General features: G+C 38.2%; 1 protein-coding gene across 3 annotated transcripts; it reads right to left on the minus strand.

The window, feature by feature from the left end:
* Nucleotides 1–3,090: 3,090 nt before the first annotated feature.
* ap1ar (adaptor related protein complex 1 associated regulatory protein) lies at nt 3,091–15,070 on the minus strand. 3 transcript variants are annotated; one of them, XM_074647874.1, is made up of 10 exons: nt 14,855–15,069; nt 12,212–12,260; nt 12,105–12,131; nt 11,648–11,673; nt 11,477–11,573; nt 11,227–11,325; nt 9,053–9,114; nt 7,997–8,070; nt 7,769–7,891; nt 3,091–6,336 (listed from the first exon to the last, which is right to left on the minus strand). In XM_074647874.1, exons 1-10 carry the CDS (start codon nt 14,923–14,925, stop codon nt 6,065–6,067), a joined length of 900 nt encoding a protein of 299 aa, XP_074503975.1. In that variant the 5' UTR covers nt 14,926–15,069; the 3' UTR covers nt 3,091–6,064. The 3 variants fall into 3 exon arrangements, with proteins under 3 accessions (XP_074503975.1, XP_074503974.1, XP_074503976.1); XM_074647873.1 differs by having other exon boundaries at nt 9,053–9,117; XM_074647875.1 differs by lacking the exon at nt 11,227–11,325 and having other exon boundaries at nt 5,044–6,336; nt 14,855–15,070.
* Between the last annotated feature and the right edge of the window lie 601 nt (nt 15,071–15,671).

Genomic DNA, 15,671 nt, shown 5'->3' on the forward strand with positions numbered 1-15,671 from the left:
TTACAGTAGCCTCTGAAAGTAGACACAAATGTTCAAATATAAGAAGGAGAAGAATTGATTTAGAGGCTATTTTTATAACATAACAGAAGAGGTTGTGACAACCACAGTTCCACTGCGTTGCCGCAATGCAGCTTTTAGTTTACATTGATCCGATTAAATATTCACAATGAACAACACATAGTGACGGTGAGTCGATTCTGGGAATTGCACTTCTATATACTCATGCCTCCTAATGCAAAGTTTGTCATACAAAAACCCAACCCCTGGTATCAAGTGATCAAATATTTTAATTTATTTATTATATATTATTATTATATGTACAAAAATCTATTCTCACCCACCTAATCTCTTGTAATAAATATGCCATTATAACGCAAATATGCAAAGACAACTTTTAATAACAGAGCTGCAAATGAAGCACATATCATCTTGTCAAACTGTTCGGTCTCTATTGGTGCAAAGTTTTAAAGAAAAATAATCCACCCTTATAGAGTTCATGTTCATGTTATATATGTGCACAATCTAGTCTAGTTTTGTAACAAATTCCCTCCTAGTGACCACCGTCAAGGGACAGAGGAGTGTTTACAACAGATAAATTTTTTTTTCCTGATCTTACAAAAAAAACGCTTTAGTAACCGTTTGTGCATCAACTGCCAAATATCTTGTTGCAATGTGATTAAAATGCACAGCGATAAACTACATCACATTGTTGCATTAACTGGTCATTGTTGCTTCATAAAGGGTGTCACTTTCTGTATCTTTTTTGTTTTGTTTTCAGGATCAGAAGGGCACTTACTGTATCTTTAACCGAACAAACATATTGAGTAATCCAACAAGTTGAGTATTTTTATGGGTCACATTTTTCTTTGACTATTCAGCCACGGTGTCCACGTCTTCCTCGACTTACTTCAAAATATGAAATGCATCACTTCCTGTTCGCAAAGGATTTTTTTTGGCAGCAAAGCTTTACCAGGCACAGAGTGTTTAGAGCAGCCAATGAGTAACACTTGGATCATGAACTGTCGAATCACTGTTGTATTTTAAACACAGAGCAGCAAAAAGGAACATTAAGTTACAGATTATCAACAGACCATTCCTGCATCTTGAAGCATCTAGCGATGCTTCCAAACCCGAGTCTGTTGTGATTGGTCAACCGAACCAAACCCTTTGGACTCCGCTCCAGCTCCGCTTTAACTAGCTTTGTTTGAGGGCGTGCCAAACTAACTGCTAGGCAGGTATTATGCAAGTGTGTTACTCTGTGACATCACCACGTTACGGAAGAAAAGGCGGGACTTCAAGCAAGGCATTTCAAGTAGTTCAGGAGCAGTGTTTCTGTGGGGGAGAGGAACTCCCTTGGCCTGGACTTTGGGCTTTGTAACTTTGCAGAACTTTTACATGCACAAAAAACTATATAACACATTAAAAGAAAGGGAAAAGCACTAAAGCATAATAGGTTCTCTTCAAGAAGAAACACTAATTTTAATGCTCGTTGTATGTTGCTGTATGTAACTTCTGCTTTAGCTTTTAAAATGAGTCTGTGCCACATGTGACCTGTGCGGTGTGAAAACCCTAAAGACAGTTATTTAAAAATGATCTGTTAATTCCTTATATATTGTATGTTCACTGCATCTCATGTACTGACACTGAACTCTCAGCTAGTTAAATTCAGTTGCACCATATGTCTTTACAGGGAAAAATACATTCAACAGAAATTGAGGAGGTTTCCAGGTTGTTTGTCCGCGACTAAAGTCATATGATTTTGTGAATCATACGAATGAGCAGAAATCATGAATAAGATACTAGTACCAACTTTAATAAAAAATGATTAGCTGTACAGTGTAAATAGCCTTTGGTGGATGAGCTTACAGTATTTTGAACAGTATGGGTTCCTAGAAAGGGACTCAAACCCCTGAACCACAGTGGTGCCATGTTCAACCAACTGAGCTGCAACAAAACACAATCAAGGAAACAGTGCAATGAAAAGAAATTAAGGGCAGCCCCATCTCTTGTCTTATAATGCATCCATATAGTACCTCCTGTTAAAATGATATTTCACCTCTGTGGAACATCCCAAGCTCTTAGTAGAGAACTAACTATTTAAAGAGGACATATGCTCATTTCCAGTTTCATACTTGTATTTTAGGTTTCTACTAGAACATGTTTACATGCTTTGATCAAAGAGTATAGAAGCAAAGAGACAAAACTCCTGTGTTTTTTTGACAACACCTGCTGCCACCATTTTGGACTGAAAACGCTTAGTATATTTATAATATTGTGTTGTTCAACACAGGCCGTTTCGGTAGAATATGACAATGGAATCAAAATAATTTAGTTTTACTTTTATATGGCAATTTTTAGGAGGACGTTCTACTGGTGTCCAGTAGACGCTTTCAGTCCAAAATGGCGGAAGCGTAGCTCTACTGCTGGGCGTTGATGTTGCAATGGATTGAACAATTGACATTGACTTTCACTTCTTGGCAATATACGTCCTTTGCGTTGATGTTCAAAAACACATTATTTTTCTCCTACCGTCTGTCTGAATATACCTTTAGTCACCCTCTGTCTGAAACGCTCTGTTTTAGCGCCTGTCTCTTTAAGACCCCCTCCCTGCATGTGACATAGGAGGGGGAGCCAAATCTGATTGGCTTGTTGAATCACATGTTTTCTGATATCTGCAGCTCACAAAAACTGACTGGGTTGTCTTATTTCACAGTTTGTGGTTGGTAGGCACTCCAGATACACAAATGTGTGTGCGCTGAAAAAGTGAGTTTTTCCACGATATGTCCCCTTTAAATCTGTATTGTGATACAACTTTGACTTGGTTTAGGTGCTGCCTGCGGTTCTCTGAAGTCACCATTTACTTTGGTTTGTTACCCTTGAGTCCTGTACTTAAAGTGTGTGCACTAGAGACATTCAAACATTCTGCCACTGTGAAATATCACCTTGAAAATTACAAAATTCACATAAACAATTTACTTCCAGCAACAGACTGATTAAGGTGGTGATGTTTTTGTTAAAATGTATCAATCCCAGCTGTCCTTGATACCCCATGTACATGTGGACATTACAGTGAGTGCATGTGATGCCTGATACATTTTTCTACATTTTATTTTTTTTCTCTCAGGCTCAGTGTGACAAGGAATGTTAAATTACAGTTTGTTTTTACAGAAAGTTGCAGTGATTAATCAGAAATATCACAGTAAAACATAATATAGAAATGTGTTCAAAACAAGACTATTTTAAAATTACACACTCAAATATTAAGGAGGAAATTGTCTTGCAAATCAACCCGTGTCTCGTCTACACACTTCAACAGCAGTGCTCAGATCAGTTTCCTCTTCACACACGTGACTCATTTCAGTGAATGTCTTCTAAGAGCTGCTAACATCAAATTACAAATCCACACGCTGGAGTGCAATCAGTGAGCTACTTTTGATTCAAACAGATTGAATAATCAATGTGAAACACAATCAAAAATAAATGAAATATTAGGATATAAATATTGTATACAACAGATTCCTTGGGAGAGCAGCGTTGGATCTATTATAGGTTCATGACAAAGTGACCTTGATCTTTTTTCATCCAGACTCACACTAAATATTGCTTTCATTATAAGCAGTAAACAACAATTGGATTATGGATTTATGAATGTTTTTAGTTCAGAGTAACTGGTTTGGATTTCATATCAGATTAAATAAAAAGTCATTACACTTAAAAATGATTTGTCTCCTGAATACATGCCGAACACCAAATGCCAGCAACCAATCAGAAATCTGCCTTTTTTTTAAGCTGATAAATTTTGGTAGATTTGAGTTTTTAGTGAAGATTGTCTCCTGTTGTGTCCCACCTAAATTGTATATTCTGCAGTTATTCCCTGGTATTTGAGTCATTATCCACATTAACAGTTTAATAATTTAGCTTTAACCCAGTTGTTTCGATTTGTGACAATGATCGAGAATAACAGCCAGAATTAGTGCTACCAATATATAACATAGCTTATTGCAGCTTTTTAAAGGGGACATATTATGCTCATTTTTAGGTTCATACTTGTAAATTGTGTTTCTACTCGAACATGTTTACATGCTTTAATGTTCAAAAAACACATTATTTTTCTCATACTGACTGTCTGAATATACCTGTATTCAACCTCTGTCTGAAACGCTCCGTTTTAGCGCCTGTCTCTTTAAGGCCCCCTCCTGAAAAGGCCCAATCTGCTCTGATTGGTTTACGAGTAAACTATGGTGCACCTTTGCAAAGATAGTTCTCAAGCTGTGGTTGGAGATACCCAAATGCAGGACGGTATATTTTAATGAGCCTGCATGTGACATAGGAAGGGGAGCCAAATCTGATTGGCTTGTTGAATCACATTTTTTCTGATCTAGGCAGCCCACAAAAAACTGACTGGGTTGTTTTATTTCACAGTTTGTGGGTTGGTAAGCACTCAAGACACCCAATGTGTGTGCACAAGAACTGAAAAAGTAAAGTGATATGTCCCCTTTAAATGTTAGGATTTTTCCATTTCTATATAGTTCTATACTCTCCAGGCTGTTGTGGGAATAATGATCCAGAGAACCGGTTGATGAGAATGACTGGTATTTCAAAATATGTCGTTTAGAAGCTGGCCGTCTATGAAAAAGGCCAATTGATATCATATATGTGTTGGAATAAGGAACGTGGCTTGTGGTCTGCTGAATGCTTTGCCAATCATGGATAATTGTATGCAAATAATGTAAAGATGCATAAAGACCTGCTGTCCTTAATAATCCATAATGTGTTTGTGGCTTGGATGTCATGGTGCCTGGCAATGATGTTGCTATTCTGTGCTATTGTATTTGACATAAAAAAGATCTTCTAATAAAATGGAAGTGTCAGAAATAAAGACAAACGGCAGTTTTAAACCCAGATGTCCTATGATGGACCAATGGGCCTCTGAAGAGGAGTTGTTTTATGTGCTTAATTATGTAGTTTTAGAAAAGGTCTCTTGTTGGCAGATGTTCATTAATGGACATGTGCATATTTAGAAACATAAAACTACTGAGCATATTGGTCTTATTTATTTTTATTTTGTGAACACGAGGCTGTTACCCCTGAAAGATCGACATATTTAATCAGATATGAAAGCCGTTTTGAATGTAAATAACTCATTTGACTCATGTCTCATAGATACCCTATTTGTTGATCTATTCAAATATCAGAAAATGCACATTACAGTTATGCAGTTTTACATTTGATAGGTCCCATATTGACAACATCACTCTTAGGCCTGCCTGACAGGAGTGGAGGTCATTTTCTTGTCAGAGTGCATGCACTGATGGCATATCACCACATCCATGCCTTATTTGAGGGTGTTGCTGCTTGATGACATGCTGTGCACACAGGTTTAGATCACTGTCAACCAATCAGTGAGAGAATTCATACAAAAGTATGACTGAAATGACTCAGATGATGATAATAACCCATCACCACCCCCAAGCGAATGAAGAAACGACCCCCCTGATCATTACACCGATTCATCAAAATGATTTAGTCAAATATTTATTCCTTTATATGGAATTTGGTTCCTTTTTTGCCATCATGCAACAACTTTATAAAACTGAAGGGCAGAGCTGAAAGGGTGAGAAAGGTGAGAGACTCAAGGCTGAGAGATGACTTGTTCTGTTTGTTGATGCTCACACACCGAAAGACATGCTGGAATACTGACCAGGCACTGTGACTGTCTGCTGCCATCTGCTTTTACAAAGTTTCACTTCAGAGTATCTTGGCATTTTCTCTATGACCACCTGGGCACTGTGCATTGAAAATAAGCACTTACTGAACAATGTGTCAAATGGTAACTGATCTGTTGAAGTTACAATGCATAAATGGTCGGCTAACATGGCAAATGAAGGCACTGATAAAATGAGTATTTGATTAAAACATCACTACACTGTACTGTAGTGCAGAGATACACAACCTATCCAGCAGCATCAGAGTCTCAGAATATGAAGAGTAAATTTCCATTTCATGAGGCAAAAAGCTGGTGAGCTCTGACATGAAGAGAACACGTCTCCTTTGGTGCTGGACACTATCTGTCCTGGTTGTCCAACCTGAGGCCAGAGTCCGAGGCGTCCTCAGAGGGAGTGTCTAGGACGGGATTGACAAACCCTTCGAATTCAGTGTCTGCATTGTCCTCTGGGTTGGTACTCACGAAATCGTTCTCCCACTCCAGCGCGTTGGAGTCCTCGGAGGCCGAGGTCGGCCCGCTGTTCAACTGCTTGGCGCCGGGCCTCAGGGCTGCGCGCAGGATGTCCTCCTCCGTCCGAGACCTCTCCCAGGCTGGAAGAGCACGATTGATTCCTGCAACGCAAGGACACAAGCTTTCATTCTGACGGCAGGAGGCAAGAACTGCTGCAGGCAGTAATCTGGTTAGAAATAACCTGTTCCAACCCAAGATTAAAACTTTACATATTACACTTCTTTTATGGAGCCTAACTTAGATGCCATATATCTATATACAGGATCTTTTTTATGGTCAGAGCTGAATTGACTGTTGAGGACTCGAGTCACAGGAATTGGACTGGAGTCAGACTCGAGTCACAAATTTGATGACTTGTGCACGTAGATGGTCAGCTGCCAGAAGAAATAACTGAACTGAACAAACTGAATTTGTATCTTTTGTTGTTTATTGCTGAATCCCCAAAAAGTGGTGTTTTTTGTTGACTCTTTATTTTTGATGAATATTATTGAGACTTGCATTTGATTACTAAATTCCCCAGATCCACTTTGTTTGAACCAATCCACCAGCATCCGATCAAGTTGCAGGAGAAAACCAAGAAGACCTAATGTTATGTTACTGAACACCAGTTGGCGCCAGTTACTGTATGCTGTTGTTAAAATGGCATTACATTTGGTGTGAAGAGCACATTATGACTTGTTTAGGACTTGAAACTCAAAGTTTAGGACTTGAGTGCAAAGACTTGAGACATACTTTTGACTTGTAAAACAATGACTTGGTCCAACCTCTGCAAGACCCAGAGGTAAAACAGTAGCTTTTGTAGTGAGAAATAAATGTGAATATTCCCTGGGATGTAAATTATACCGGTGGTCTCCATGAGGCCAGCAGTCCCACAGTGCCTTGCTTTCAAACAGTGCATAATAATACAAATAAACCTGTATAAATCATATTAAAATGAAATAGGGGGTGCACATTTTGATATTAAGTGTATTTCAATAGACAAAATTGACGTGAAAAGAAAATACTTATTATTTAAAATCTTTGCCGATTCATATTTTCCTATACGTCAGGAACTTTTGGTCCAATATCAGGAGGGGAATTTTAATCAGTAAAACTCAGTGACATCCCCACACGTCTGGTGAAAGCACTGAGATGACCAAGATGAAACGAATAGAGTGGTGACCAAAAAGAGATCAGCAGAATTTAATGCCAACCCTCCTAAATAACACTGATGTTTGCACTGAATATGCCCACAATTAGGAATGTGTTTCTGTTGAATGGCAAACTAGAATCCTTTACATACTGACTGGTTTCACACCTGTTATTTAAACATTTGACGAGGGTTGATACATATGAGATTTACTGTATGCACTGTGCACAAACTGCCTGCTCTGCCTCTTCTTCCCCATCTTTGCTGCAGTGTCAGTGAAAAACAGAATCGATCTTGGCTGAGAAATAACCACAGCCCTTTTCTGGAGGCAGAGAATGCTCTGACCTGGTCCCCCGATGTGATCGAACTTCAATGAGGATGTTACAGGAATGTTTGTAACTCACCTTCCTCGTCTTCCCACTCCAGATCCAGCGAGGTCCCGTCATCGTTGGTGGAGCGGGTCTTGGTGGTGAAGTCCCAGCTGCACTCTGTGTTGGGAGTCACCACGTTTGTGTCGGATGGCAGTCCTAGAAACAAAGAATTATTATAAGAATTATTACAAAAGGGTGTAACTCTTTTACCACCTATATATTATTAGAGGTAATATAATCAAGGACAGATGGTTAACTTACTGTTGCCCCTGAAAGCATCTGACTGGGCTTTTACATTCTGGAGGTAGACGTCAAAATCCTCCCCAGAGTTTGGTCTAGAACAACAATCAACACAACAACACAACTGTAACAGCAGTCACTCATTGCTTTTACACAAAATGCAGTGGCTCTGGATAAAATACCTCCTGCTAAGGTTTTTAGAGGTTTAGTGGTTTTTAGTTTAATTTTTTCCAGCCGTTGGGAATAATTGTCTGAGGGAACACTGTATACACAATTGGTTGTATTATGGGAAATTAGGAACGAGCGTTTTTGAAGCTTCGAAGGACAAGAAGTCAGAATATCTCGAACTCTTCTACTTTGATTTTGACCATTCTTCTTAAATTGTGTCTCCTCAACTTTATGGAAGTGTAATACTAAATTGCCCTCTGTTGTTATTGGTCAACCGAACCAACTCTTTGGACTCCGCTCTAACTAGCTTTGTTTAAGAGCGTGCCAAACTAGCCACTAGGCAGGTATAATGCAAATGTGTTACTTGGTGACATCACCATGTTACAGAAGAAAAGGTGGGACTTCAATTAAGGCGCTTTAAGCAGTTCAGGCGCAGTGTTTCTGTAGGGGGGAGTAACTCCCTTTGGCGTGGACTTTGGGCTTTTTTACTTTTCAGACCTTTTACATGCACAAACAACTATATAACACACTAAAGGAAAGGGAAAACACATAATAGGTCCTCTTTAATATCTGTGTTGCAGCCTACACACAGCAGGAACAAAGATCATTAAATCAATGTTTCTGTTAAAAAATAAAAATGCAAGATTCTGTCTGCCAAATAGCAACAAATGTAAATATCATACATCTGAGGTCCTGATAGAGTTGTTGATTAATACTTATTAGTTCTGGTTCTCAAATTTCTCTTTGCAGCTGCCATGGATTAAAGACTCTTAACTTTATTGTCAGCATTACAGTCTACTAAGTATATCTCCTTTAGTACCCCTACTAAAGCCTATGCAGAGCCTCATGACCGCAGCTTGTCCTCAGCTACACAGCTATCCTGTTGTCTAATGAACTGAAGTGACTCACTTTCTTTGCTGAGTTTCACCGCCGGAGCCATCTGCTTTCCCCCGTGTCCTCTGGGCAGACAGCTGCTAACAATAAACCCACACATCAAGTCAAAAGATAGTCCCGTATTCCCGTGATGAAATACAGACTAAATTAATAATAAAAAAAAAAAACATTTATCAGTTTTGGTGCTATTAAGGAAACATGTGAGCAAATAACTTTCATAAAACAAAGCAACAGCAGAGAAGCAGTGGAATGTGGCATGAAAAGCAAAGAACTCTCAATCCTAGCAGGTTTTTGTTTTACTTTACAAGTCCCGTTTTCATTATATCACACACTATGAAAAGCCATTTCCCTGCAGCAGGCCTTTCCCTGAAACAGTATAGGAAATATACAGTATAGCCATGACATTAATCTCGCTGCAATACTATTATATTCCAATAGTCCACCTTTCTATATTCATGATGTGGGGACTGTAATGACTGTAAAAGCCAGTCAAAAGTAATGGTATTATTTGCAGCATGGGCCTCGTCTTTTCCTCATTTCACTGCTTGTACCTATGAATGTGGGTCATTGCAAGTTTAATGTCTCTGTCCCTCTGAGACCCACAATAGACCCGTTTTTGTCCTTTTTTTAGGTGGCACAGGGGGTCTTTAGGGGGAGATAGCAGGTCAGCAGTAGATGTCACATAGAAGTGTTGTACATCATCTGAAAGCTGGGAACTTGAAGATTAATTTGTTAGTTAAATGGTTCTAGTCATAAATCAGAAATAAACATGAATAAATTAATCAATTAATTAAAATAAATTGTAAAAGTGTATAAGTGTTTAGAACATTATGATAGAGGTATATGATGTCCATCGTCATGCTCACTTATGTCTCATAAGTTGTTGAAGCAATTTTGGGGTTGATAACGTTTGTTACACAGATTTGGTTCTAAATTTAACCATTTTTTACCACTTGAGAATCGATTAAAAAATGATCAATAACCCTCCAAAATAGCACATTAAGACACCAAGACTTTGAGGAACACCATAGAAAAAGCCATGCTGTGATTTGGTTTCAAAAACTTTTGACATTTGGAGATTTCTGCAAGAATTGCATTTTTCGGCAAATGGATGGCAAGCACTTCTGTTCTGGAAACTGTTCAGAAACCCCCTCATTGTCAATCTACGTAGGAAAGCCATCCATCCGCTGAATGATCTAGGTCATTAGTTTGTGGCTGTAAAGTTTCATGAGGCTGTGATTATCCTAGAGGTCACCACAGGTCATTTTATACAGTGAAACCAAGTTTCAAAAAATGGTCTCACTAAAATGAAATGGCTACTATGGGGACTGACATCATCACACATGAAAACAATTGGGCTCATTGGATCCACAAGAGTCTCAGCTTTACTGTGATACCAAATTTATGCAATTCCAAGACTGTTGAGGGACCCCAGTATGCAGAAATATTTAAATACTACGAAAATAACACATTTATACTACATTAAAAAAAACTGCATGTGATTATCATAAAGTGGGCGTGTCTGTAAAGGGGAGACTCGTGGGTACCCATAGAACCCATTTTCACTCACATATCGTGAGGTCAGAGGTCAAGTGACCCCTTTGAAAATGGCCATGCCAGTTTTTCCTTGCCAATATTTAGCCTAAATTTGGAGCGTTATTTAGCGTACTTCCCGACAAGCTAGCATTACATGGCTGGTACCAATGGATTCCTAGCTCTAAAACTGAACCTGCTACAGCCTCTGAAAGACAGTAAAGTCGTTCTGGATCGTGGGTCTCAGGGGGTTCACACTTTAGTCCTTGCTGTATATTAAACATCATTTACTGGCTATTATTCCATCCTGAAGTGCCCAACTGAAATACTGATAGTTAGCATTGTTCCACTGCAGCTATGATGTACCTTTTGATTTTTTTTTATTTGTCAAAAGGATGATTAGGAATGCTAACAAGTTGTTTGTCAGTTAAATGACGCACTGAGACAACAGATAACAGTTTCCCTGACTGGGATAACTAGGACATGTTAATGAGGACAAAAAGAGGACTGAACAGAGAAAATATCACTGCGTCCCTTTAAGACACAGAAGGCCGAGGACTTGAGACGCTGGGAAGCCTCTGCACAGGGGCCAGCGGGTTTAGAGGAGAAGTTGTTTTAGTCAAAGTGGCAGAAGGGAGCGCTCAGTGCCGCCTCACCTCCTTCAACTTTCGTTCACGCGCCAACCTGGCGGTCTCGCGCTGGGCGGTATTTCTAGCCTCCTCTTCTAGCCTCAATTTCTCCTCTTGTGCCTCTAACTGAGCAGAAAATAACGAAAATGAAACAAAACACAAAAAACACAGAACAGAAAATTACAAAACAGAAATAAACAATGCAGCAAATTAAAAAAATAAGGCAAAATGAAATAACGGTGGCTGTTAATCTAACAAAGACAGGTTTTTGTCTTACCTCCACTTGTAGCTTCTCGTCTATGAGGATCTGCCTGTCTGACAGCGCAGTGTAGCGGTGCTCTTTGAGATGCTTGATCTCATCCTCGCTGATGGGCCTAAGAAAAAAAACACACTTAGAAAGAGTTCTTTTGTCAAAGATGATTTTTTAGATTGACAGCAGATCTCTTACCTCGGGCAAGGCTGTGGGCTCTCAGCCTGCAATGCAACAAACACAACATTTCACCATACAGCGATGGACAATCAGTGTCAAATGCATCTTCCCTGCTACAGTACTGTTTGACTCAAGTGCTTCTAGTCTGGGACTCTGTAGACAGTAATCGAGTTACTCCCACAGTGATGCTGCGCAGTTGCCGCTGCACCCATCATGTTCTATCCATCACTGGAGGAAGGCTAACTGTCTGATGGAGAGTCTGGAAGTAAACTGTATCCTGGGAGCAGCAGCATAATGCAGCTTTTAATTAGACTATACGTCTTAGAAAACACTCACTCAGTCTTTTACAATGTCATTGGTTCCTAAACAGTAGAATAACAGAGTAGAGAGAAATCTCACTAAAAATATTTTCCCAATTTAGGTACTGAAAGCTCTTATATATTTAAACATATCATCATAACATGATAAGACTTACCTCATCGCTCTCTACCAGATTTTCAAACTGCAAAATTAAAAAGACACAATTAGATATTAGTCATCATTAAGAACAGAAAACAATACTAGTAAATGTATGACTCATACCTCTATTGTGTAATGTTCCCCTGTGGTACTGCTTCGGAAGTATTTTGACCTGTTGGATAAATTAAGAAAGTATGAACATGCTGGCAATAATCTGAAACCTCGGAAAAAGTAGACGACGGTTTAAACATTTAATCTGAAAAGCTGAAATTTCACATCACAGAGTTGTATGATGATTACATTATACACTACTGTCATCAGAAACAACACAGCAGCTACAGTGTTCCAGGTAGATCAGTAGCTTTGGCCAACATTATGATCATTTATTTGTACTTTTTTATTTTTAATCCGTTTGTATGGAGGTTATCTGATGCCAGACTATGTGAAGATGTTTTACACAACATCATCTAATTATAAGGCAAGGAGTCTCTGTCTGTCCGTCCGTCCCTCTGTGTGTTATTCGCATATCCGCTCATCCAATCGACTTCACACTTGGCCGGGGTGTATTGCTCAGGACCCAAGAGAATGCAGTGTCAAATGTGGTGCAATTTGGCCTGATGGTGTCGCGCCGTCATAACAAAGAACTTTACATTTTGGCCTGTAACTTTTGGGCCCTAAGTCTCAGAAATAAAATTCATTAACTCATTATCAATAACTTTGAAATGTAAAAATGATTGGAAAATAAATTAAGTACAAAAATTTGTTTTGTGGTTAATCACTTTTAGATAAGTTTACATGCAATGGTATTTTCATTTGTAGCTCAATCTGTGATGGTTAGGTGTATAGGAATTTAAGAGTTAATGGGTTAATAAACACTGAAGCTTATAGTGTAAACTACTGCTGAAAAAAACCTTTTTCATGGCAGATATTTGACTTGTTCGACTTGTTTGAAAAAGTACATATTGGAGGGGATCTACTCCCAGCACCACAAACAATTTTGAGAATGTGCATGTTTTCCTCTCCTTGATTATTGACTTGTAACGTAAAAAAAACCCCCCACAGATGGAACTAATAATATTAACAATGGTTCAGTTTAGTGATGCATGTACAATACCAGGGCTATGGAACAGACTGGCCTAAATCAAAGCAGCCATAATTAACGTTATTGATCACACCTGTGCTTTTTTGTGTGCTACATGTCAAAATGTCTGCAGTGAAATAGGTCTATTGCTCTCGTTAGGCTTATGGCCTTTAATTAAGTTAAGATTGATTTAAGCTTTAACATGTTAACCTCATGTTTTGGTCAAATAAAAATATTTTTATTTCACAATCATCAATCACAATCATTTGATTATCAATGTTAAACATGACCTTATGGTTTAAGTGGACGTTTACAAAATTATAATGGATGTTTCCAGATTGCCAACCCCAGACTAATACCTTAACTACTACAGCACTGTATCTGTCAGCGCCAATATGTAAACATAACATAACCAAGTGAGCAGGCCTAAGCAAAAAGACTAAAAAACATAAATTATTAACCTTAAATTTGATGACATAACGGCCTCAAAATAACACAAGAAACAGACAATTGAGTCCCAGTATTTATGCATAAAGACACATTAAACTACAAGGTCCAAAAAAAAAAAAAAAAAACTTATTTTATTTAACTTATTTATCATTATTATTATTATTTTTTAATTTACTTATCTTTTTGTGTTTTTGGTCCTTTCCTTTTTTTGTATGTTTCGTTTATGTTTCTATCGGACTGAATTCATCTATATGTATAATGTAATTGTTTAGGACATTAATTCTGCTTATTTAATAAGGCAGTAATATTGTTATAGGGATTGTTATTAGTGGGTGGGAGGGGTAATTTGTTTATACAATTATTTCTGTGATTTATTGGATTTTGTACAGAATACCAATAAAAAGACTTTGAACCAAACTACAAGGTCCAAATATGAGTCTGCAATCACTGTCAATTACTTCTTAACCAGTTGTAGCTCAATGTGAATGGACTGAAATGCTGTGCAATATGCTTCCTTCCACTGTGTAATTGTCTGAAATATATTAATTATTTCTTTTTTTAAATATTTTCATGAGAGCTACAAGTTCTTTTAACATGGTCATGGAGCATATATACTGTATATTTGTATTCTGGAGGATCGTTCCTATGCAGAGGGTAGTTTAGTTTATTTATTCACTACACTGAGGGCGTTTTATATTTTGATGTTTTAATAATTTATTTATTTATTGTGTTGAGTTGAATGTGCTACTTACTTTGTACTGTAATTACCTTGTGCCTTTTCTACCTTTTTTCTTGTCTTAAAGCTCACTTGTTGTAAACTGATCAGCATTACAATGTATTTATATTAGGTGACAATGGGAAATAAAACTCTTGAATGTTGAATGCTGGTGTTATTAATAGAGGTCGCTACACTAGCTCCATGTGCCCTCTGTTGACACTGTTGGGTGGGGTCTTGAGTCGTGTTGTCTCTGACTGCTGCAGGTCAGACCCTCCAGAGACCAAACAACCAGCCCAACCAGTCAGCTAACCCACTGACCTGTATGTCTGGTTATCAACATCACTACCAGGCCAACACACACAGAGTGGACAGTAAGTCTGATCAGACAGTCAGGGGTGCCACTGACCGGCTAACCAACTTGTAGCTAACGTTAGCAGTAACCGGATCCGCCGGTTCATGTGATGCTTTAATGCTAGCTGGTTAGCTCCTCTAGCTGCTAAAGCCATGTTTCACTCACCCGCCTCCTCTCTGGATCCGGCTGGCTTCTCTCCTGAAGAGCCCCACACAGTATGCCCAGCAGTTACCCATCGCATTGTCAGATAGTACTGTTATCTAGCTGCCTAGCTAGTTAATGTCCTGACAGCTGCTGGTGGAGGTCTAGCTACATCTCCAAGTCCACAGATCTCCAGCAGCCACTTCCTCATCCTCCTTCCTCTCTGGCTGATGACAGACCCAGAGAGAGCACAGAGCAATGTTCAACACCACCACCTACTGGAGGGTTCAGGTCATTCTGGATAAATTATGACCTAAATTATGACCTGGAGCCAAATGTAGAGACAGTTGTTGATCATATTGCTTCTTGCATTGCACAGATAGAGGCACATTTCAATATAAGCTATCAGATTATTGGGGAAATCGTGCAGAAATAAATGAATAAATAAATACATGCAAAAATAAATAAATAAATAATTAAAAAAATACAAATAAATACATAAATAAAAGGGGAAATTAAACAGAAGAATAAAAAAAATAAAGGGAATTAATACAAAGATAAATAAATAAATAGATAAATAAATACATGCAAAAATAAATAAATAATTAAAAGAATACAAATAAATACATAAATAAAAGGGAAAATTAAACAGAAGAGTAAATAAATAAGGGGAATTAATACAAAGATAAATTAATAAATAAATAAGCAAATCAAATTAAAACAGAAATATCAATTTATGTCACATTCTATCAATTAATTAATGTCAAAATGTATTTTTAAAGGGACTGTTTGTAACTTCCTACACGTATAAATCAATCCGGGTCGGTGTCCCATGCGTACT

Source organism: Sebastes fasciatus, chromosome 10 (assembly GCF_043250625.1).
Source record: "Sebastes fasciatus isolate fSebFas1 chromosome 10, fSebFas1.pri, whole genome shotgun sequence".
Lineage (NCBI taxonomy): Eukaryota > Metazoa > Chordata > Actinopteri > Perciformes > Sebastidae > Sebastes > Sebastes fasciatus.

What these genes read in the sequence shown, in the direction of transcription:
- ap1ar (XM_074647873.1), bottom strand. Translation starts at nt 14,925, where the DNA reads ATGGGTAACTGCTGGGCATACTGTGTGGGGCTCTTCAGGAGAGAAGCC. An exon ending in GGGAACATTACACAATAGAG is followed by an intron (nt 12,132 to 12,211) that starts GTATGAGTCATA and finishes TTAATTTTGCAG; the next exon opens with TTTGAAAATCTGGTAGAGAG. An exon ending in ATCTGGTAGAGAGCGATGAG is followed by an intron (nt 11,674 to 12,104) that starts GTAAGTCTTATC and finishes GTTGCATTGCAG; the next exon opens with GCTGAGAGCCCACAGCCTTG.